General features: G+C 40.1%; 1 protein-coding gene across 4 annotated transcripts in view; it reads right to left on the bottom strand.

The window, feature by feature from the left end:
- POU2F1 (POU class 2 homeobox 1) overlaps positions 1 to 22,910 on the bottom strand; it is a 185,231-nt gene that overhangs the window by 48,971 nt on the left and 113,350 nt on the right. For all 4 annotated transcript variants that reach the window (XM_030301799.1, XM_030301796.1, XM_030301798.2 and 1 more), the window contains exons 3-4: positions 3,514 to 3,614; positions 696 to 749 (exon numbers count right to left, since the gene is read on the bottom strand). In XM_030301799.1, coding sequence (XP_030157659.1) covers positions 696 to 749; positions 3,514 to 3,614 — 155 coding nt within the window. The remainder of the gene's footprint in view (positions 1 to 695; positions 750 to 3,513; positions 3,615 to 22,910) is intronic.

Raw genomic sequence — 22,910 nt, 5'->3', positions numbered from 1 at the left:
CCACATGATTTGTGCATCAGCAAAGTAGCCAGACTTAACCTTTGTTTTTAAAATTTTGATCCGACGCGGCCCGTCAATAACTACACCAGGCTTAGTTACGAACCTTAGAAGCACAGCACTTTAGAGCAGAGAGGGACCCTGGCAAGCTTCTAAAAACTTCCCCAGTTAAACAAATGTAAAAAAAAAGAACCCCAGGATGTTAAGTGAGTCGCCAAAGGTCATACAGCTAGTTAGTGGCAGAGCTAGAATGCACACTAGAAACCTCTGTACCTCAGCCCAGTGCTCTTTCCTCTACACTATAAAACCACAAAAAGGCATCTGGAAACAAAAAGGGATTTACAAATTATTTGGCTTTGTGTTTAGGTATGTGTTATCACTGTAAAACTCAGAAACAGCTTCCTACACTCACATATGCTCCCCCAGATAAAAATTAAATAAACTTACACATCCAACTCTGCAAGTAGACTTCTCTTGTTCACCTTTTGTCATTCACAGTAGTATAACATAAACTGGATTTTTATGAACGTGTTGTCAATGATTATCAGTATTTGGATCTTAAAGACATTAGGTAATAAAAAAAGGTAATACTCCTAAGTGTTTCCTATTATAAAATTATTGCATGCTCGTTACAAAAACGTCAGAAAAAATATGGGAAAAATAGTAAAACTGATCCATAATCCCAAAACCCAGCTTACCTGTACATTTAAAGACTGAGCAGCAGCCTGTAAACTTGTTCCAGCGAGCTGGACCTAAAAGTAAAGTAGTGAGGTAAAGTTCTAGTACGATACTATTGACATCCATCATTCGAAATTGACATCAGCAAGTATTTCAAGAATCTCTATAAGTGCCCGTCACTGAGTTAGAACTAAGAACACAAAGAGGTCTATCTTACAGAGGTAAAACTTTATGGACAAGCTCACGGTTCCTCCACCTCCTACCAGAAGATGCTGTTACCAGTTCTTTTCTGAACATGTTTTCCCACACTAAGCGTCATCAGGCGTGCCACTCTTGTATTAGACACTCCTTATCCTGTTTGTAATCATTGGACGCTTAGATTCTAAAAGCTTAATTCATCCATTATATAAAGAACACATGAGAACAAGCTACTTACATACATTATTTTTATCATTATAAACAATCAGAATTACCTACTCATTCTAATTTCAAAATTTTCATGTATATACCAGAGTAAAAACCTTACATATACATATGTGTGTGTGTGCGTGTGTATATATACACACACACAACACCTATACAGTCAAGTCCTTAGAACGTTTATAGTCATAACTCAAAACTGCTGGCTGAAATAAAGACTCTGTCCTATAATCCACACATGAAAGTCTGTCACAACATTTCATGCATTCAGAAAGTTAAAAAACCATGGTTATATTAGAATAAGGGACATTGTTTGGCAGCCACGTTAATACCTGATTCTGGCAAGTGTCATCAATGGATGCTCTAATGGGTGAGAGGTGGGGAATAACATGATATTTACATATTCTCAACCATCTCTCCACTGATACTTATTAATTACAAAAGGAAAAGTCACCACTAAGGACACACGTGCCTTCTGGTATAATCCACCAAGAACACAATACTACTTATGTTGTACTCCTCCCCAAACCCAAACCGAGCAACACTATAGAATGACTAGTTTGTACTCTTCAAAAATGTCAATGTCCTGAAAATAAAGAAAGACCATGTATGGGGAAAAAGAATATAAGTTAGAGTAGAATAAGTGAAGTGTAAATCAGAATGGCAGCAGTCAGCACAAAAAGTAGGAAACGTGAGAGACAGTGCTACTACATAGGATCCTGGCAACTGACTGGATATAGATAAAGAAAGAAGTCACGAATTATTCCAGGGTTCAAATCTGAGAGACGGAAAAAATGGTAGTGTCAGTGACAGGAAGACAATGAGTTCCACTTTCGATATATCATATAACTTCAAGGTTTCCTGAAGTTAAGTATAAGTGTTGGTATGGAGCTCATATAGAGTTCAGAGCTAAAATGAATGGATTGCTGCCCTTTGTTTATAATTTTTTAAAAAATGTTTATTTATTTTACAGAAAGAGAGAAACAGAGTATGAGTGGGGGAGGGGCAGACAGAGAGGGAGAGACACAGAATCCGAAGCAGGCTCCAGGCTCTGAGCTGTCAGCACAGAGCCCGACACGGGGCTCGAACTCACGAACCATGAGATCACGACCTGAGCCGAAGTCGGATGCTTAAATGACTGAGCCACCCGGGAGCCCCTAAAATTCCTTGATTTAAAGTCCTTTGGTATGGGGCATATTGAAGGTTCAAGGATTCTGAGCTGGAGGCCTTGTGGCTGATGCAGGAGTTGTACTCATCCTGGAATTTGGATCCAATGGAGAAAAGACTGCATATCATCTATGTACCTTCAGGGATTTTTTTTTTTTTTTTTTTAATTTTTTTTTCAACGTTTATTTATTTTGGGACAGAGAGAGACAGAGCATGAACGGGGGAGGGGCAGAGAGAGAGGGAGACACAGAATCGGAAACAGGCTCCAGGCTCTGAGCCATCAGCCCAGAGCCCGACGCGGGGCTCGAACTCACAGACCGCGAGATCGTGACCTGGCTGAAGTCGGACGCTTAACCGACTGCGCCACCCAGGCGCCCCAGGGATTTTTTTTAAATACATTTGGACCGTCACAAATTTATGCCAGATAGACACTTAATATAAGCCACATAAACTATCAAAAATGCTATCCCTCTAAGAAACCAGAAAACTTGTTGGAGGCTACAATATGTTCTTAGGGGAAAAAAAAAATCAACATGAAAATAACATTTTTGTTCTTCTACAATATATTCCTAAATTATTTTAGATGCTAAATCATCTTAATATTTTATCCAGAAGCTTCATGTAGAAGTTTCTCTACTTTCAGAAACACAAACCTATGCACCTGACCAAAGTCTGTCAACTAGGGCCTCCCTCTAGGAGAAGATGCTAATGTCTGCCTGCACACTATCCCTTTGAATTTGTAGAATAAATAGGCTTTAGAGGACCTTTCTAAAATTTTACCTGTTCCAATCACAGGAGCTTCTTTTATATAAAGCATAGGTAGTCTAAAAACATATTTTATGAGCTCAGAAGACATATGAAGATACATTTTATGAAGACATATTCTGAACTGAGAGCCTTACTCAGCAGATCTCAGGCAATGGTGACTACATCCTTTTGGATGACTTTGTAATTTACTACCTTCAGTGAGCCATCACAGACCCACAGTGACAAAAACAGTAACCCCGTTGTTATATACATTCCATTCATAACAAAGAATTCCTTTTTTTCACACAGCTGTGGGGTCAATAGCTATATAGTCAATTAAGCTACAGGAGTCCAGCCGACCCATTCAGAAGGACACAATTAGGTGCGATTAGCACAGGCTTTAATCAATGTAAAAAGTCCCACACACTGAAGTAACTTCCCCAGGCCCTCGCGTTTCATGCCTCCACTTTTTACCCTCCCTGATGGTTGAGCAGAGCATCCTACCTGATGGAGATGTCCCAGAAAAGCCTGGGCCTGGGCCGTTGAGATTGCTCCCCCAACAGGCACGGGCTGCTTCTGAAAGTCCAGACCATTGGTTTGTGTGCCTGGAAAGCAAGCACGATAATGTAACTATTAAAAACAAACTCAACTGAAATAAAGCACCAGCCTTCAGTCACCAGCACTGATCAGTCATCAGTTTTGTAGAAGCACTTTCCTAAGTACCTCCAAGGACGAGAGGGATTTAAAAGAAAAAGGACATACAGTAAAATGATTTCTCTACTAAAGGGAGGGCAGCGGGACAAATAAATGAACACTAAGCATAAGAAACAGAAACTAAAATATAAAAAATGAATCCCAGCCATAAAGACAGTGTGAGAGCATTTGGAAGTGAATGCAGTGTTTGGGGTCAGAATAAGCACGGCACTTAGAAGGAAGAGATTATTGTCACTATCACTGTTGGGAAGAATGGTAGAAGACAGACTTCTAAAGAGGGACTGAAGTGCTCTTCTGGTCCCCAATTCTCCATATTTGGGATGGACAGAAGAAACTCACTGGCGACTTTGCAAGATGGTTTATTCTTAACTTATGCTTTTACTACATGACAATCTCATGGCGAAAACAACCATTTGCAGAACATTTTTAATAATTTCTTCATTTCCAAAGTATAAACTGCTGCATATATCTAATTAGCAAGACCTCTGCTGTAACTATCATCTTCTAAATGTCATCCTGTGCTTTTTAACCACCGATGCTGCAATCAGATGTTAGAAGAGGACGGACTAATTTATGGAAAGACATATCATCCTAATACTCAAATATTTTTTAAGGATATAATACATGGTTTTCAAACGACAATATCCAGGTATTATTTAGAAATAACCAGAATTCTTTGTACTCAACAAAATATAACAGACTCCAGGAACCTGCAAGAATCACTGAGGCACATGAAGGTGGTACTGACTTGCCATTTCCTACCACTCAAACAACCCATCTGCCCGTCCTCACTCCTGTGTGTGCACACATGGAGCACACCTGTTGACACCTGTTGGGAGAGTACGAGGCAGAACATTAAAGTAGTATTTCTAAACGGCTACTAACTTCTGCCTTTATATACTCTCATTTCTAGCACACGAATCACTTTAATAAGAATAATGAGGTAGATCACATGACAAAAAGACCTATTTAAGGTTTCCGTGAGATAATTATAAAAGGAGTGTCCATATATTTCCACCTGCTTAAACCCTCATAGTGTATCGTTCTCTTGTGGTTTTTTCCTAAAGTTTCCCATAAATAGTAAATTAAAGAACTACCTAGACATAAACATTTAATCAAGTTAAAAGGGTACATACTTGTGTCAAGTAGTGAGAAACTAGTGTGAAATAAAACTTAAAGTAATTAATTAGGGTCACCTTCATGAGCCACGTACAGAAGTTTCATGATTTTAAAGTTGCACATTTTGTCATTAGCCACTGGTCTCCATCTCCATGCAGAAAATCATTAATGCTCAATATATATTACATACGTGTGTAAGACTGAAAGAAGATGAGATTTTGAAAAACAGAGACAAGCAGTTAATTAACACATCGCCAATACAGGAAGTCTTCCAGAACCAAATATTTCACTCTCATGGAGATCCTAAAAATTCTATACACTGGTTCCACTTGCAAGTTCCCACAAAAATGAGAAGCTTGTGAATCACAAAGCACTATAACACACGACTGACCGATTTCTATCCTTGGTACAGAGCCTGCCACAGTGGCCTATAAGTAATACTATTCAGGTGCCCTGTCTCTACCTCTTGGGGGGGGATGCATAAAGGCATGGTATCTAAAGCCAGCAAAGTGAAAGGCCATTCTTAGACAATTCAATTAAACAGAGATAAATTCAATTCAGATAAATAGAGATTTAAGATGCAAAAGCAGGTATTTTTTTAAGTAAAACTCTGAGGCTCCCCTATAAGGTAAGGGATGGAAGAAAGGAGGTATCACGGGGAAATCATTCTTGTAAAACATAAAGACCTAACCTGGGCTAAAAGGAAAGAAGAAAGAACACACACACACACACACACACACACACACACACACGTCAGACTTGAGTATGAAGACGGTACAGGGAGACAGGATGTTGGGAGTCAAACCAAATGTGTGCCAGAGAAAACAGGAACATAAATAAGGAACTGGGGGTATTAACAGCTTGGGAGAGAAGGTGAATTGTGTAAGAAGATTAACATAAGATATACAGAGTTTGAGAAACCCCCAAACAACGTAAGAAAAGTGCCCCAGAAGGCATTTAGAAATGACAGAGGCCAGAGGTAAAGACTCTATAAAGTTGCCACCGGAGCAGTGTTACTGAGGTGAACCTTGGAGATCTTGAATCCAACCTCCTTATTTTACTGGAACAAACAGATTAAGGAATCTTAAGTGAATTACTCAAAATGTCACAGCTAGTTAGTGGAAGAGCCCAGACAAGGACAGGGTCCCCTGCTTATATCATTCACAGGGAAGTGATAGGTGAAATCTGAAGAGTAAAAGTGTCAACCAACTAAGAGTGGATGTAGAGCAAAGAAGCCTGAAGAGGGCACCTACATTAGGAAATGTAAAGACAAAGATTAAGCAGTTAGAATACAGAAAAAAAATCCCTTAGGACTAGGGTGCCTCAGGAGCCTTGTAGCCAAAGCAAGCTACAAGGACAGGGTAGTTTACTGCTGTCAAATGGTACAGAAAAAGAGCAAACACTAAGAAATTAAACCAAAGATGATAGATAAAAGGGAATAAAGGAAAGACCAACAATAATCAAAGAGGGAAAACCCCCCCCATAATAGAAACACCAACTTGGTTCTTTCAAAAGAACCGTATAGATTATAAACTTCTGGTATGACGGAATAAAAAAATAAAAGAGAAGGAACAAATGATTTAAGGATAACAGAAAGAAGGACACAATAAAAAAATGCGGCAGATACTATAAAAGAGGATTATCAATAAAATTCATGCCAATGAAAGTAAAACTTAAAAATGGATTACTCTCTAGAAAATATAACTTACCAAGATGGACTCAAGAAGAAACAGAAAATCTAAAGGGTCCCGTAGTATTTGAATACATTTAATTTGTCAGTAAAAATCTTCCCAAAAGGAAAAATGAAAACAATTTCACTCTGCTTGCTTCCAGAAATCCAAAGGAAAAATAATTCCAGTATTTCACAACTTTTTCAGAGTAGGGGGAAAAAGTAAACAATTCCTAACTCACTTTATGAGGCCAGCAGAATCTCAATACCAAAACCTGACAAAGAGGAGTATAAAAAGGAAAAAAAAAATACATGCCCGTTTTACTCACAAACACGTAAAAAAGTATCCTAAATAGTACTAGCAAAAATAATCTAATAAGGTAAAATATTAAGACTACAATGGACTGGGGGTGCCTGGCTGGCTCAGTCAGCAGAGCATGAGACTCTTGATCTCAGGGTCACGAGTTCAAGCCCCACATTGTATGTGGAGCCTGCTTCAAATAAAGATTAAATTTTAAAAAGACTACAGTGGATTTATTCCAGGAATGCAAGGTTAGTTTGGGGTTAAAAAAATAAAAAAATGTGGGGTGCTTGGTCAGTTAAGCGTCTGACTCTTGATTTCAGCTCAGGTCATGATCTCACAGTTTGTGAGTTTGAGCCCCACATCGGGCTCTGTGCTGACAGCTCAGAGCGTAGAGCCTGCTTCTGATTTCTGTGTCTCCCTCTCTCTCTGCCCCTCACCCACTCACACTCTGTCTCTCTCTCTCTCAAAAATAAACATCAAAAAAAATTAAAAAGAAGTTTAAAAATAAATACATGAATAAAATAAACACTTTTTAAAAATCAATTAATGGGATTCATTCACCACATTCATTAAAAGGGGAAAACATACTCAATCATCTCAAAGAATAAAGAAAAGCCTTTTCAATTTTCAATTAGAAATTTTCTAACTGAATTAGAAAAATTCAACATCCACTTATGATAAAAATTCTACGCATAAGAATAGAAAGAAACTTCCTTAACCCTTATAAAGAGTAAACAGCACTCCCTTTAAGATTAAGAACAAGATAAGTGTGCCAGCTACTGGAAGGCTCAGCCAACAAAACAAGGCAAGAAAAGAAAATACAGAAGTTGGAAAAAAGAAATAAAACGGTCTTTTCAGATGATTTGATAATGTAAATAGAGTATCCTAAGGAATCTAATGATCTATTTCTAGAATAAGAGAGTTTAATAAGGCTACAGCACACAAAATCTATTTTAAAACTGCTTTCATACACCAAAAGAAAACATTTCTTACTAATTTTAACACTTCCAAAAATATACAATTCTGGGAATAAATCTATCAAACTACAGCAAGCCCTAATCAGTAGAAAACTGTAAAACTTTATTTAAAAATTATAAAGAGGGCATAAATAAATGCTCATTTACTAGAACCCTCAACACAGTAAAGATATTAGTCCATTCCAAACTGATCTATGGAATCAAAGCAATTTCATATGAAAATCTCAACAAGTTTTTCTTTTTTCATGTTTACTTACTTTTTAGAGAGAGTGAGTGGGGGTGGGGGGTAGCAGAGAGAGAGAGACAGGGAGACAGAGAATCCCAAGCAAGCTCCACACTGTCACTACAAAGCCTGATATGAGGCTAAAACTCACGAACCATTGAGATCATGACCTGAGCTGAAATCAAGAGTTGGATGCCTAACCGACTGAGCCACCCAGGTGCCCCTCAACAAGTTATTTTCTTTCTCTTTTTCCTTCATTCTCCCTCTCGGGGTTGGGGGGTGTGTGTGTGTGACTGACAGACTGATCCTAAAATTAATTAATTAACTGATTAATTTTAAAGTTTATTTTTTTTAGTCATCGCTACACCCAACGTGGGGCTTGAACTCACAACCTGGAGATTAAGAATCCCATGCTCTTCTGACTGAGCCATCCAGATGCTCCATGATTCTAAAATTTAAGTAGAAGGGCAAAGGGTCAAGATGCTTTAAAAAAAAAAAAAAAAAAAAAAAGTGGAAGGACCTGTATTCTTTGAGACATTACGAGTTATCGCAGAATGACAATAATTAGAACAGTGCAGCACTTGTGCAGGACGAGCAGGCCAGAGCAGAATCTGGAAACAGAGCCACACGTATCTTTAGACACTTGATACATGACAGGGAGTGCTGCTCGTCATGGAGTAAAGGACGGAGTTTTCAATAGAAGGGTAACTGGGTATCCATTTGGGAAAAAAATGAAATTAGATCAATTCACACCATACAAAAGAGATAAAGAAGAAAAAAAGCAAGCAAGCAAGAAAAAAAAGATATTTTCAGAAGGATTAAAGGCTTAAATGTGAAGTACAAAACTAGTACCTTTTCAGAAGACAAACTAAGAGTATATCGTCATAACCTAGAGAAAAGGAAGGATTTGTTTATCGAGACTCCAAAAATGAAGACATACGTTTACTTCAAAACTGAAAGCTCTGTTCATCAAAGGACTACATAAAGAGAATGACAAGGAAAAAAATATTTGTAATACATACAAAGGATTAGTATTCAGAACACACAAAGAACTCGTATGAATCAATTAAAAAAGTCAACCCAATAGAAAAAAATGGGCAAAAAACAAATGAATAGGAATTTCACAAAAGAAGAAACATAAATGGTGCACAAACACTAGAAAAGGTGTTCGGCCTCCTTGGAAACTAGGTAAATGCAAATTAAAATCCAAATACAATACCACTTTACACCCACTAAATTGGCTAAAATTACAAAGGTGGTTAATGTCAAGTTTTGGTGAGACAAATTCTTATTCTCTGTTGGTAGCAATATAAACCAGTACAAATGCTTTGGAAAACTGGCGGCAAACCATAAGAGACTGAACAAACTGCGGGTTGCTGGAGGGGAGACAGGCTAAACGGGTGATGGGCATTATGGAGGGCACTGTTGGGATGAGCACTGGGTGCTCTGCTGGGTTCTACTCCTGAAACCAATACTACACTGTATGTTAACTGACGTGAATTTAAATAAATGAATTAAAAAAAAAAAAAAAAGGAAAAAACACTGCTGGCAGTACTGAGTAAGCTCTGGAATAAGTTCAGTACTGGAATAAGTTCAGCAATTACACTACTAAGGAAACTCTGGTGACTTTCATGCATATGCATCAAGAGAGAAGTACAAAATTATCTTATGGCAGTAATGTCTGGAATAGCAAAAGCCTAAAACAACCCAAATGTCCATCACTAATAAAACGGATAGAAAACCGGTGATGTACTCATATAATGGGATATTATATCCAGTGAAAATGAATTAAAGACGTATGTACTAACTTGGATGAATCTCCAAAACATAATGTTGAACAAAAGAAACCAGTCAGAACATAGTACGATTCGATTTATGTGGTGGGGACAGGTGAATCTAAGTATTATTTGAGGAAGTAAATACACAGATGCAAAAAATGTGGAAAGAAAAGCAATGTGACCAATAACGCTGAATTCAGGATGATTGTTCCCTCTGTGACAGAAGAAGCGACTGTGACCAGGGTGGACCTACGCTGGCCCCCTGGGACATGGCAACAGTCTGATTCATGGCCAGAGTGGTAGACACAGGAGTGTTTATACATACATGTTCACATACAGGATTCTAAGAGTATTACGTTCACGTGAAAACAGGAAAACACCCACAGTGACAAAATAGTTGCAGTGCAATTTCAGAGACACATCCAGATGGCAAGGAGCAAAGGAAAAAGCAGGTGGTAATGAAGCCAAAGTGGTGAGCAGGGGTCCTTCCTTTAGTAAGTCTGGCAGTGGTGGGAGAGAGCACAGTAGTTGAAAGGGGTGTAGACTGGGGTGGAGGGTGAAGTCTGTGGGCTGATAAACCCACACATACCTCGAGATTTTGAGGGAAGGTTCTATGGGAAGGGATACACTGAAGATACAAGAACAAGAGGAGGTGAAGAGATGAGGCAGGAACTTGAAGGAAATGAGAAGACACAGAATTAAGAGTGAAAAGTGGAGGATCATAATAATGGAAATGAATTTCTTAAAAGCGAACGAAAAGGAGAAGACGGACCTAGAAACATGTCACGCACAGGGAGGTGGTGGGGCTCAAATCAGACAGCTACACTTTTCTCAGTGGTCCAAAGGTAGGCATTTTCAGAAAATAAAAACAGGAAAACAGAAAAAAGGTAGAAAGGTTCTAGATACGAGAAGAGGTTTGGGAATGTTAAGGGATGTGGCAGGGAATCCATCAGAGGTGAGTCCAAGGCCAGCACGGGTTCCAGTGAAGGCCCCGCTGAATGCACGTGGAGTTCAAGAAACGGGGAGTCCTCATCTCCCCGGAAGTTCGTTTCTCTCTTCACAACCGGCACTCAAGGATCACATACAAAGACAAAGGCTTCCTTGCTTCAGGAAGAGTTCACGCTACCCAGCTTCACACAGGTTTGTGACTTTCAAAGCCCTTTAAGAAGAGGGCGCAGCTCAAACGCTACCTTTTCACGGTTCCCAGCTCTCTAACCCAAAAGCGAAAATCTGTACCTTCTATATACTACTGCAACACATTTGGTACTTCTCCAGCATTTTCTGGGGTGGGGAAGGGAGAAAACTGAGCTATGGCACACACAACAATGTGGATGAATCTCAAACGTACGATGCTAAGTGAAAGAAGCCAGACTCAATAGCTACCTTGTATGATTCCATTTATGTGGCATTTGGGAAAAGACAACACTGAAAGGGACCATCAAAAGGAATCAATCAACCGCCTTAGTTTACACATGAGAAAAACAGAAAAATACGCAGAACTATTCCCACTGAAATAACTGAGCTGGATAGTAACTGAGGCCAAGACTGAAATTCGGAATCCCTTGACTCTCTTCTCATTGTTCCTTCTACTAGACCATCCTGTGACCAAGGAGTCCAATTCAACACTAATTAGCAAAGAATATTAACCAAGTGGCCAACCAGTAACTGCAGTAAGGTCACGCTCATAAGGAGATAGCACATGATGAGGGTATAAGAAATTTGAGCCTTTGGGTTTTCTTTTTTTTTTTTTTTTTTAAGTTTATTTTGAGAGAGAGAGAGAGAGAGAGAGAGTGAGCGAGCGAGGGAGGGGCACAGAGAGAGGGAGAGAGAGAATCCTAAACTGGCTTTGCACAGTCAGCACAGAGCCCGAAGCAGGGCTCGAACTCACAAACCATGAGATCATGACCTGAGCTGAACGTAAGAGCTGGAGGCTTAAACGACTGAGCCACCCACGTGCCGCAAGCTTTGGTTTCTACTTCACAGCTTGTTGCTTCAGTAATACCTATTTTAGGATAAGGTAAAATTTTTACGTGGATCAGTCCAATTTTATAGCTTATGAAAAATATTACCACATTAAATAAAAACAACTTTTGGCCAGAAACAAAAAGGGGGGGGGGGACTCAAAACAGGAAACAAATCAAAATGCCAATAGTAGCTACATTAATCTTTATTTTTCACATTATCTATCAAGACTATTACAACTAGTGATAACAACTTTCACTTTTCCTAAAACAGGCTTCCTTTCCATTTTTCCTTCAATGTCATCTCCAAAGTGATCTCTAAGAGGAGACTGACTTCCGTTATTTAACCTGTGCAGAGTACATCTGTTTTTTTGTAAGGGGAACGGTTCACTCATTTACCCTCTTCCTATTGTTGTTTCTCCATAAATGAACATGGAAATCTACACCCTCTGAACACTAATGTTAAAATGCATAACTGGGACAGGAAACACAACCTAGTAGGGAATAAAGAACGGTGACAGGAGGAGAAGAACGGGGGGAGGAAGGAGGAGTCAGAGAGAAAGGTGAGGTGATGCCCTCATAATAGGACCCCAGCACAGATGTCCTCTACATCTCCTCTATGCTGCACAGTGCCAGGTATTCCTCAACATGCTTCTGGAATCTACTCTTTAGGAAGACTTTAAGGGCCCATCTAGCTATAATATTTCCCCAAAACTTAATGCCTATTCAACCTAGTTTTTCTTAAGTAAGGGCACTTAATCCTTACTTAAGAGATAACATTAATATTTTTCAAATAGATCAACCCTTTAAAGGCCAGTAATTAAAACTTACAGGAATATGATATTTTTGTAATCTCTCCAGGATAGAACTATGTCTAAAGGAAACCATGATACTTTAAAAAGAAAAAAATCTTTTTTCTAATGTCCATGGCCTCAGATTCTTCTGCTAAATGCATGGAAATAGATTTGTTACTGTGGTGCTCAGACCAAGTATCAGAATCATTCACATCACAAAACAGAATTAAATCAGAGGAAAGAAGTGGGTTACAGAGAACTGAAATTTCTGGAATGCTGGAAAATATTTAGGTATTCTCTAATTTCAAAGGAGGATCAAAAATTATTTACTGTGAGTGGAGACCTAAACCCCGAATATATAAAAGGGCAAGGTATGCTCTTTATTCTCAGATCTATTAAGATCCTCCTTGTAAGCAGAGTGTCATAGGCAGCTGCCTTCCCCCATCCCCGCAATTAAGAATGTTGGGGACAGAGAGAAGCTACATTAAATATACTATACCTATGCTGAGGCTACTTTGCTTCCAATAACATTTAGTATCATTGGCTAATTAAATGGGGAACTTAATTTAACTTGCAGTGTACATGATATCCTCTTACAGTCTGGTCCATCTGTGGGGCCCCTGGGTGACTCAGTTGGTGAAGCGTCTGACTCTTGATTTCGGCTCAAGTCATGGTCTCCTGGTTCATGAGTTTGAGCCCCACATGGGGTTTCATGCTGGCAACGCAGAGCCTGCTTGGGATTCTCTGTTTCTCTTTCTCTCTCTCTGTCCCTCCCCTGCTCATGCTCTCTCTCAAAAATAAATAAAACATTAAATAAAAAAATCTGGGGGCGCCTGGGTGGCGCAGTCGGTTAAGCGTCCGACTTCAGCCAGGTCACGATCTCGCGGTCCGTGAGTTCGAGCCCCGCGTCAGGCTCTGGGCTGATGGCTCAGAGCCTGGAGCCTGTTTCCGATTCTGTGTCTCCCTCTCTCTCTGGCCCTCCCCCGTTCATGCTCTGTCTCTCTCTGTCCCAAAAATAAATAAACGTTGAAAAAAAAAATTAAAAAAAAAAAATCTGGCCCATCTGAAAACTCTATACTACCTTCATTATTTTTAACCTATTCTAATAGTGACTACTTTGGAATATAGATATAGGGATTATTTGGCTGTTTCCAAAATCATTAACTAAGTCTTAAGCAACCAGGTTGTCCATCTCTACAATTTGAAAGAAATTTCTTTCTTCTCTTTTCTTTTTTCTTTTCCTTCCTTCCTTCCTTCCTTCCTTCCTTCCTTCCTTCCTTCCTTCTAGTGTTTATTTATTTATTTTGAGAGACAGTATGAGTGGAGGCGGGGCAGAGAAAGAGCAAAAGAGAATCCCACTGCCAGCACAGAGCCCGACACGGGGTTTCATCTTCTCAACCATGAGATCATGGCCTGAGCTGAAATCAAGAGTTGGATGCTTAACCGATTGAGCCACCCAGGCGCCCTGAAATTTTTCCTTTCAAATGAACGGTTTTACCTTTATAGGATAAACCTATCATTATGGCAATACACACGAGAGTTATGACTGAATCATCTCCCGTTTGCAGTGAGACTACTGTTTTTGTTTATGTGCACTTTCTGTTTTGCTATAATTATTTAGGCATAAACAAAAACTAAAGAGAACCAAGAATATCATGTAGAAGAAAGATCCTGCTGGAAGAATAAACGCTACATTCAACAAACATTTACTGTGCATTGGTGTGTCAAGTACTGAGGTTAGATAAAGATGAAAACAACACAGTCCTTGCTCTTAATTAGTTCTCAGGCCTATTAATTCATTCATTAAAGAAATACTCACTGAGTACACTGAGTATCTATGTGGCAGACACTGTTCTTAATGCAAGAGATAGAATAGTAAAGAAGAGAGACAGAAACCACGGTTTCATAGAGCTTACATTCCAGTGTGGGGAAGAGACAATAAAAGTGAAAAATACTGAACATCAGATAGGAATAAATGCAATGAAAAAATAATGAGGAAAAGACATAAGGAGTCTGGTGGGGGTGTACCAGTAACCACTGTGCTTTCAGTTTCATACAAAGATACACACATTGTGGCAACTGCAACAACAGATAGGGTGGTCAACAACAGGGTATGTATGACCAGAACACAGAAAGGGGACTTGAAGGGAGAAGAGAACAGGCAATGCTGGGGAAAACTTCCTGGAGGCAACATTTTGGTTGAACCTTAAAGTGGAAGAGATGAAATTAACCTGAAATGGCTATGTGATGGAGGAGAACATCCAACGTTTCCCTACCAGAAGCAGAAGACACTGTAATACGAAAGTTTACCATCCAGGAATCCAAATGAACAATCTTAGGTATTCTATTAGGTCCTTGGGTTACAAAGATAAACAAGTTATACACCGAAACGACATGGGGCTCACAGTTAGGTATGGGTGACAGATAAGAAAAATTACTATAATGTGAGAGACAAGCACCACAAAGAAGTTATCTACAGAAAGATGGTAGAAGGTACAACACAAACAAGAATAGAGTCACCATCCTCAAAGAAAGGCAGAACACAGTATTTGCTCAAAGAAAGGTACAAAGTGCTTTGAGAGTTCTAGCGTGGCTGAGAAGAAGGGGAGATGCAGACATAAAGGTGGGCTGGGGTTACAGTGAGGCCTGAACCACCAAGGTAAGAAAAGTGAAAACCTAATGGTTCAGATGTAAACACAGTTTATATTAGCCACTGTTCATCTCATTACTATAAGACATTCTGACCACGATATCGAGGGAGATACACAAAGACACAAATGGAAAAAAGAGAAAGGATTCCGTTTCTAATATTATTTCCTGAGGAAAAATGAGTGCAGTTTGCTACTTTAAAAGTACATTATTCGGACACGTGGGTAGCTCAGTTGGTTAAGCGTCCAACTCTTGGTTTCAGCTCAGGTCACCTCGCAGTTTTGTGGGTTCGAGCCCCACGTCGGGCCCTGCACTGACAATGTAGAACCTGCAAAGAGAACTCTCTTCTCCCTCTCTCTCAGCCCCTCCCTTGCTCCCTCTTTCTCTCTCTCAAAATAAATAAATAAACTTAAAAAAAAAGTACATTAAAAAAAAGTACATTATTCAACCCATTAGGATACCCATAAGAGGAAAAAACACAGAAAACAAGTGTTGGCAAGAATGTGGAGAAACTGGAATCTTTGTACGCTGACTGTGGAAATGTAAAATGGTTCAGCTGCTGTGGAAAAGAGTTTGGTGGTTCTTCAAAAAGTTAAACACAGCATTATTATAGTCACCCATCAATTCCACTGCTAGGAATATACCCAAAAGAACTGAAAACAGGTACTCAAACAAATCTCTGTCCATGCATGTTCACAGCAGCACTACTTATAACAGCCAAAAAGTAGAAACAACCCAAACGTCCATCAACAGATGACTGGATAAACAAACTGTGGTGTATACATACAGTGGAATATTACTCAGCCATAAAAGGGAGTGAATATCATACATGCTACAACATGAATGAGCCTCGAAAGCATTATGCTAAGTGAAGGAAGCCAGACACACAAAAGGTCACACAGCATAGGATTTCCATTCATAGGAAATATCCAGAATAGGTAAATCTGTAGAGACAGAATACAGAATGGATAGTTGCCAGGGGCGGGGGGGAGAAGAAAATAGACAGCTGCTTCCTGAGTAAAGGTTTCCCTTTGGGGGCGATGAAATTATTCCAGAACTGGATAGAGGCAGTGGCTGCACAAACTGTGAATGTACTTAAATGCCAATGAATCGTTCACCTTAAATGGTTAATTTTATGTTATATACATTTCACCTCAATTAAACAAAAACGCAAACAAATCTGACCGTACAAATCTTGCTTCCCTTTGGGCTCAAAGGTTGCCCATAGCAACCAGTCTCACCCAGCCAATGGGCTGCTGAAACTGTGCTACAGACCCAGTAATGGGGGCCGGGGGGCCTCCTATTCTAAGCTACTTCAGTTATCAGTGCTTAGAAACCTAAAGCTTCCCTTCCTGGGAATTCTGACTCCTGAATCATCCATTCTTTTTGTACCACTCCCTCTTACTGGTTCCTCTCCTTAACATACAAATGTACTTGACCTCCTCTCCTATTCTTTCCTTCCACTTATTTAATATAGAATCACCACCATCATCGTCACGTTCAGAATAAATACTGCCAGTTACTGAGCACCTACTGAGTCATACATCTATTTGCTTTCAATGTATACATCGCTTTTATACAATGATTTATTACTACTGACAGCTAAGAAAACTGTGACACGGAAAGAAACCATTTGCCCAAAGTAACATGACTGGTAAGTGAAAAGACCCAGGGACCTGATTCCAGGTGGTCTGGTTGCAGAGCCCGAGCTCCTAACCACTATGCTATACAACCTCTCACAGTTTCTGTTCGGAGTGGCCTACATTCATCATTCCCCTTCTTCAGTCATTCACTTCTCTAGCCACAGCGATTTCTTTCTCTATCACTTACCCAAAACCATTTACAGGCCCCCTAGTAATGACTAACCGTCAACTGCAGAGGTCACAGTTTAAGCCTCCCCCCCCCCCCCCCCCCCCCCGATCTTGACCTCTCCGCAGGACCTGACTACACCAGACACGAGCTCCCCGCACGCTGCGGTCTGCTTCACTGCTGAGCTCCACGGTTGCCCATCAGTCTACTTAAGCACCGTCCAGCAGACGTTTGTTTCTGTAACGATGGAAATGTCACCTATATGTGCTACCCAGTATGGTAGCCTCTCACCACACGTGGCTCCCGAGCGCTAGAAGTGTGGCCGGCATGATGGAATCTGCAACTTAATTTAATTGTAACCTTGACAGCCGTACGCAGCCGTGGCCGTCCTCCCGGATGGTGCAGGGCCCCTGCATGGCTCCTCTTCCTCTGCCAGCCCGTTCAGCGCTGTGGAAGAGGTGTGTCCTTGGTTCTTTTCCAGGCTCGCTCCACTCTCTTCCCAGCAGTGTGTTCCTGCTAAGTACTCCCACTCCTACGTCAGCAGCCGGGTTTCTTTCCTAGCCCCGGCGCCAATTGTGCGCTTGTTGGCCTGCAGGCACCACGAGGCACCCCCCATGCAACACTTTCAGAACTTAACGCATCACCTCATTGTCAAGTCTACTCGCAGCTCAGGCGATGCCTGCTCTAGAGAATGGCACTACATCTATCCCGGTCCCAGGCCAAACATGGGCACTCGAGTCCCTTCCTGCTTCTTTCACTCCCTCTCCATCTCCTCTCCTCCTCCCACATATGCTCATTAAATCTGACCCCTTGTTTCCACTGCCACTGCTCTACGCCTGAGTTCCATACAATGGCTCTAACTGAAGGAGTAATGAGTTTAGCTCTCTTGCTTCAAGTAAGACGTAAAGTATAACAGGGCTAGAAAATTCTTTTATACTTGTTGGGAAAAAAAAAAGCCCACAAAAAATTAACATGACAGGAAACAAAACTGCCCTCTAAGGGAGGAAGGAGAAAATTATTATTATAAACAATCCCATAATCTCTACCTAAAGGGGCCTTTTAGCAATAAATCCTCTTTCATTAATGTTCCAAATTTCTATTGGGAGTGAATAAAAATGAAATGGATACTACCTTTAAAATTCTGTATTTATTCTTAGGTTATCTCTTGGCAAAAGGATCCTTCCCTCCTTCCCTCCTTCCCTCCCTCCTTCCTTCCTTCCTTCCTTCCTTCCTTCCTTCCTTCCTTCAATTTTTATTTTTGAGAGAGAAAGAGAGCTGGGGAGAGTGGCTGAGGGGGGAGAGACAGGCTCTTTAAGCAGGCTTCATGTTCAGCGCGGAGCCCGACATGGGGCTCAATCTCATGACCCGGGGATCATGACCTGAGCCAAGGTCACGAGTTGGATGATGTCAACCGACTGACTCTGGGTTTTGGCTCAGGTTACGACCTCACAGTCTGTGAGTTCGAGCCCCACTACTAGTGCAGAGCCTGCTTGGGATTCTCTCTCTCTCTGACCCTCCCCTGTTCATGTGCTTTCTCTCTCTCTCAAAATAAAAAAATAAACAAACTTAAAAAAATAGTCTTGAATTAAGATTTGAATTAAATGCCACTTAGTATTCTCACAGCTTCAGTAATTATAGCTCCCTGCTTCATACACCAGCAACAAAAAACAAACAAAACCCCCAAAATTCCAACATGAACCAATGGGGCAGGGCCAGGTCAAGTTTCTCAAAATGCAATGGTCAGAATATTCTAGAAGCCATATCCTGTAACCAATATCTATCAAACCAAACACCAGAGGAAGATCCATCTTTACTACAGGCATTTGCTTTTCGCTTCTAGACCACAAGCACACTGTATACCCTCCCCCTGAGGCTCTCTAGAAGTGCTGCAGCCAGTTTCACTGACCCAAGGAACTGCCCACTATTTAAAACTTTAGCAACTCCAAGAAAAACCCATATCGGTACTTCCACCGTCAGGCTTAGATAAGACCACTTTGACCAGTAACAGAATGTAGTCTACACAGTAAAACACATAATAAATTTAAAATAATAATGACAAAAACAGTAAGAATATCAGAAGTGGCCCTTGGATAAACGTAAGTTCAAAGGGAAAATAGTCCTTTGGAGTCTGAAATCTGCTATTGCTCTACCATTTTGATGAGAACTTTATGGGAGGCCTGTTCCTCAGTGGATTTCTGAGGCTTCTCTGAAAAAACTGTATTTCCTCTGGAAATGTCTTCCAAAACTCATGCTGGTTGAAGATTTCAAAATTCTTCAATTACTATGAAGAACAGCAGGTATATTTACTGGTGCCCTGGTCTTTCAGGATCCTTCTCTTTATCTTGGAGAAAATGGTATCTGCTCAGGCTCTCTTACGAATATAATTCCCTAATATCAGCTCTGGCACTAATAAATCCCACAGAACAAATATATCCCTGGTTCCTAGAAACTTCTGATAAAATATTTTTGGAATGCAACTTCACAGATGTATACTGGGCTGCATTAATAAATTATTTGGTCTCTTTAGTTGCGAAAGGCTCTTGACATTACCCTGGGAAAAAAAATCACCTGAATGAAAATTCAGGTAAATGACGACAGAGCTGGGGAGCTGTAGCTCTATCATAACACAGTTCACTGACCACAAACACATAATCAACAAGTGAGTCAGTTGCTTTGAAATAAGTTTTAATATTTCAAAGCAATTAAATACTATCAAAAAGATAACGTCTTGTATTTAAAAAAATTTAAATCTAATGTCATTTTTACCTTAATTATAAAACATAATTACAATAAGCCATGGTAAGTCTTCAAAGATAACAATAAGCCAATGGTGACGGTAATGGCTGCACTGGAAGTCTGAAGAACTGGAACACTGTCTAATTCCGAGGATGACCAATGATAAAGGATCTAGAAGTCATATGACAAGATGGAAAAAAACCTGAAGGGATCAGAGAACTTCTGGCCAATCTATCTCCTCTTCATTTTACTGCTTCCTCATGCCAAGCATATACACCATCACTACCATCACATTTAAATCCTGCCCAGGCCTCAAAATCCAGTCAAAGCTCCACTTTCTACAAAGCCCTCCGTGACCCGCCCCCAGCTAGAAACAAATTCTCCCACGTTGATGTCTCATGGACCGTGGCATACTTCTTATGAATCTTCGATTACATTTTCATCATATTTTCTGGTTGGAGATGTTTATTGAGAACAAAATCAATATTTTATTTAGCTTTGGTGTTCTTACAGTGTCTTGCACAAGGAAGACAAAACATAAGGAACAACACAGCTCAAAAGGATAAGAGAATGGCTCTGCTCACGTTTATAGATACGTGTGACCTTTGTAAAGGGATCAAACATCTCTGAGTCTCCATTCCCTGATCCATAAAAAGAGAAAAATAGTGCCTCATATGACTGTTACAAGGATTAACTGACACAATCTATACAAAGTGCTTAACACACCTAGTAAATACTTACTGATAGCCCTTATTGTAATATTACGGTATAAATTATTAGGCTATAATAAATTATAATATTTTATAATAAATTAGCACTTTAAAACAAACGCCAAGTAAATGGAGGAGACTTAAAATATAGCAGTGACTTCCAGAAGAGCTTTCTTTCTTTCTTTTTTTTTTTTTTTAAGTTTATTTATTTATTTTGAGAGAGAGAGCAAGAGCACAAGTGGCGAAGGGGCAGAGAGAGTGGGAGACAGAATCCCAAGCTGGCTCCACACTGTCAGTACAGAGCCTGACACGGGGCTCGAACTCATGAATTGTAAGACCATGACCTGAGCTGAAATCAAGACGTGGAGGCTTCATGGGCTAAGCCACCCAAATGTCCCAGTAGAGTTTTCATGTTTTAAAAGGTTTGGAAAATCATTTCAATCTTTATTACTCCTGAGGGCAGAATTCAAAAGAATATAGGTAACAGGGCTATACAATAGAATAAGATGCGTCAAAAATTACTATTCCCGGGGCCTTGGGTGGCTCAGTCAGTTGAGTGTCCAACTTCATCTCAGGTCATGATCTCACAGTTCGTGGGTTCAAGCTCCACATCAGGCTTTGTGCTGACAGTGAGGAACCTGGTTCGGATTCTGTCTCCCTTTCTCTCTGCCCCTAGCCTGCACAAGCTTTCTTTCTCTCAAAAATAAACATTTAAAAACAAACAAACAAACAAACAAACACTACTATTCCCTGTCAGTGGATGAGCCCAGGCACAGGGTAGATGACCATTTGTTAGAAGTACTGATGAAAGAAGTTTGCTGATCAAAACTGAGCAAGACTTTAAAATTTGTCCAATATTTCTAACATCAAAAAAAAATTCTTTGGTTGTTTCTACTCATGTTTATAAAACTTAATACAATTTTCTGACTTTTTCAATTGCTATCTATACCACAGTTGATCAGATTTAATTCAGAATAAAGTAGTGTATGAGGCAGAACAATGGCCAAAGAGGTCTACAACCTAATTCCTAGAAGCTATGAACAGTTACCTCACACAGCAAGAGGATTTTACAGATCTGATTAAAGGTCTTGAGATGGCAAGATTATGCTCAAGTATGTGGGTAATCATAACGTTCCTTACAGGAGGAAAGAGAGGGGGTGCCTAGATGGCTCAGTCCGCTAAAAGTGTCTGACTCTTGATCTCAGGGTCTTGAGTTCAAGCCCTATTTGGGCTGCATGCCCTACTTAGAGGCGGAGGTGGGGAAAGAGGAAGAGGGGGTCAGTCAGAGAGAAGATGTGATGATGGAAGCAGGAGTCAGATGGACAGACTGAAAGACCTGAAGAGACCTCACTTCCAGCGTTGAAGACAGAGGACGATGCCACAAATCAAGGAATGTAGGGGGCCTACAGAAGCTAGAAAAGGGAAGAAAGTGGATTCTCTATAGAGCCTCCTGAAGGAATGCAGGCCTTACAACACCCTAACTTTAGAACTCCTAACATCCAGAACTGTAAAGATAATAAATTTGTGTTGATTTACTCAACAATTTTTCTACTAGTTATATCCTCCAAAGAACTGAAAAACAGCGACTCTAAGATACTTGTGCACCAACGTTCACTGCAGCTGTAGCTAAAAGGCGAAAACAACCCAGCGTCTATCAATAGAGAAATAAAATGTGGAATATGCACACAATGGAAGATTATTAAGCTACACATGCTATAACATAACGAACCTTGAAAATATGCTAAATGAAGCAAGTCCGACACAAAACAATATTGTATGAGTCCACTTCTATAAAGTATCTAGAAAGACAGAAAATAGATTAGAGGTTACCAAGGGCTGGGCGGAGGAAGAAATGAAGAGCTATTGCTTCCCCTAGGGGAAATACCCTTGTCCAATACACTATAAGAAATATCATTACTATTCTCTTATCCAGATGTATAATTTTGTTGAGAGGAAGTTATTCTGGCAAAATAATCCAATCTTCCATTTTCTTCACTCATGATCTTGGACTTTTTAAGTGAGGCTATGAAAAGGTTACAGAACCTATTGGCTAGATAAACAACACATTTGTTTTCTTTAAACTAAGCCTGGGGGTGCCTGGGTGGCTGGTGATCCATGAGTTCAAGCCCCGCGTCAGGCTCTGCGCTGACAGCTCAGAGCCTGGAGCCTGCTTCAGATCCTGCGTCCCCCTCTCTCTCTCTGCCCCTCCCCTACTCACGCTCTTTCTCTCTCTCTCTCTCTCAAAAATAAATGTGGGAAAAAATTAAAAAAAAAAAAACAAAAACAAAAACTAAGCCTGACCCCCCCAAAGTTTATTAATCTTATTTGTTTGTTTGTTTATTTATATCAGTTCCTTAAAGGTAACTATGTCAAAACTCATTCACTCTACTCAAACTCTCAAATTTGAGGCAGTGTAAGATAATGAAAAGGAATGAATGGCTCATGGTCTTTATGATCA

The sequence above is a fragment of the Lynx canadensis genome, chromosome F1 (genome assembly GCF_007474595.2).
Source record: "Lynx canadensis isolate LIC74 chromosome F1, mLynCan4.pri.v2, whole genome shotgun sequence".
Taxonomy (NCBI): Eukaryota; Metazoa; Chordata; class Mammalia; order Carnivora; family Felidae; genus Lynx; species Lynx canadensis.
The sequence above is the reverse complement of the archived record's forward strand: the minus strand, read 5'-3'. Positions and strand labels throughout refer to the sequence as shown.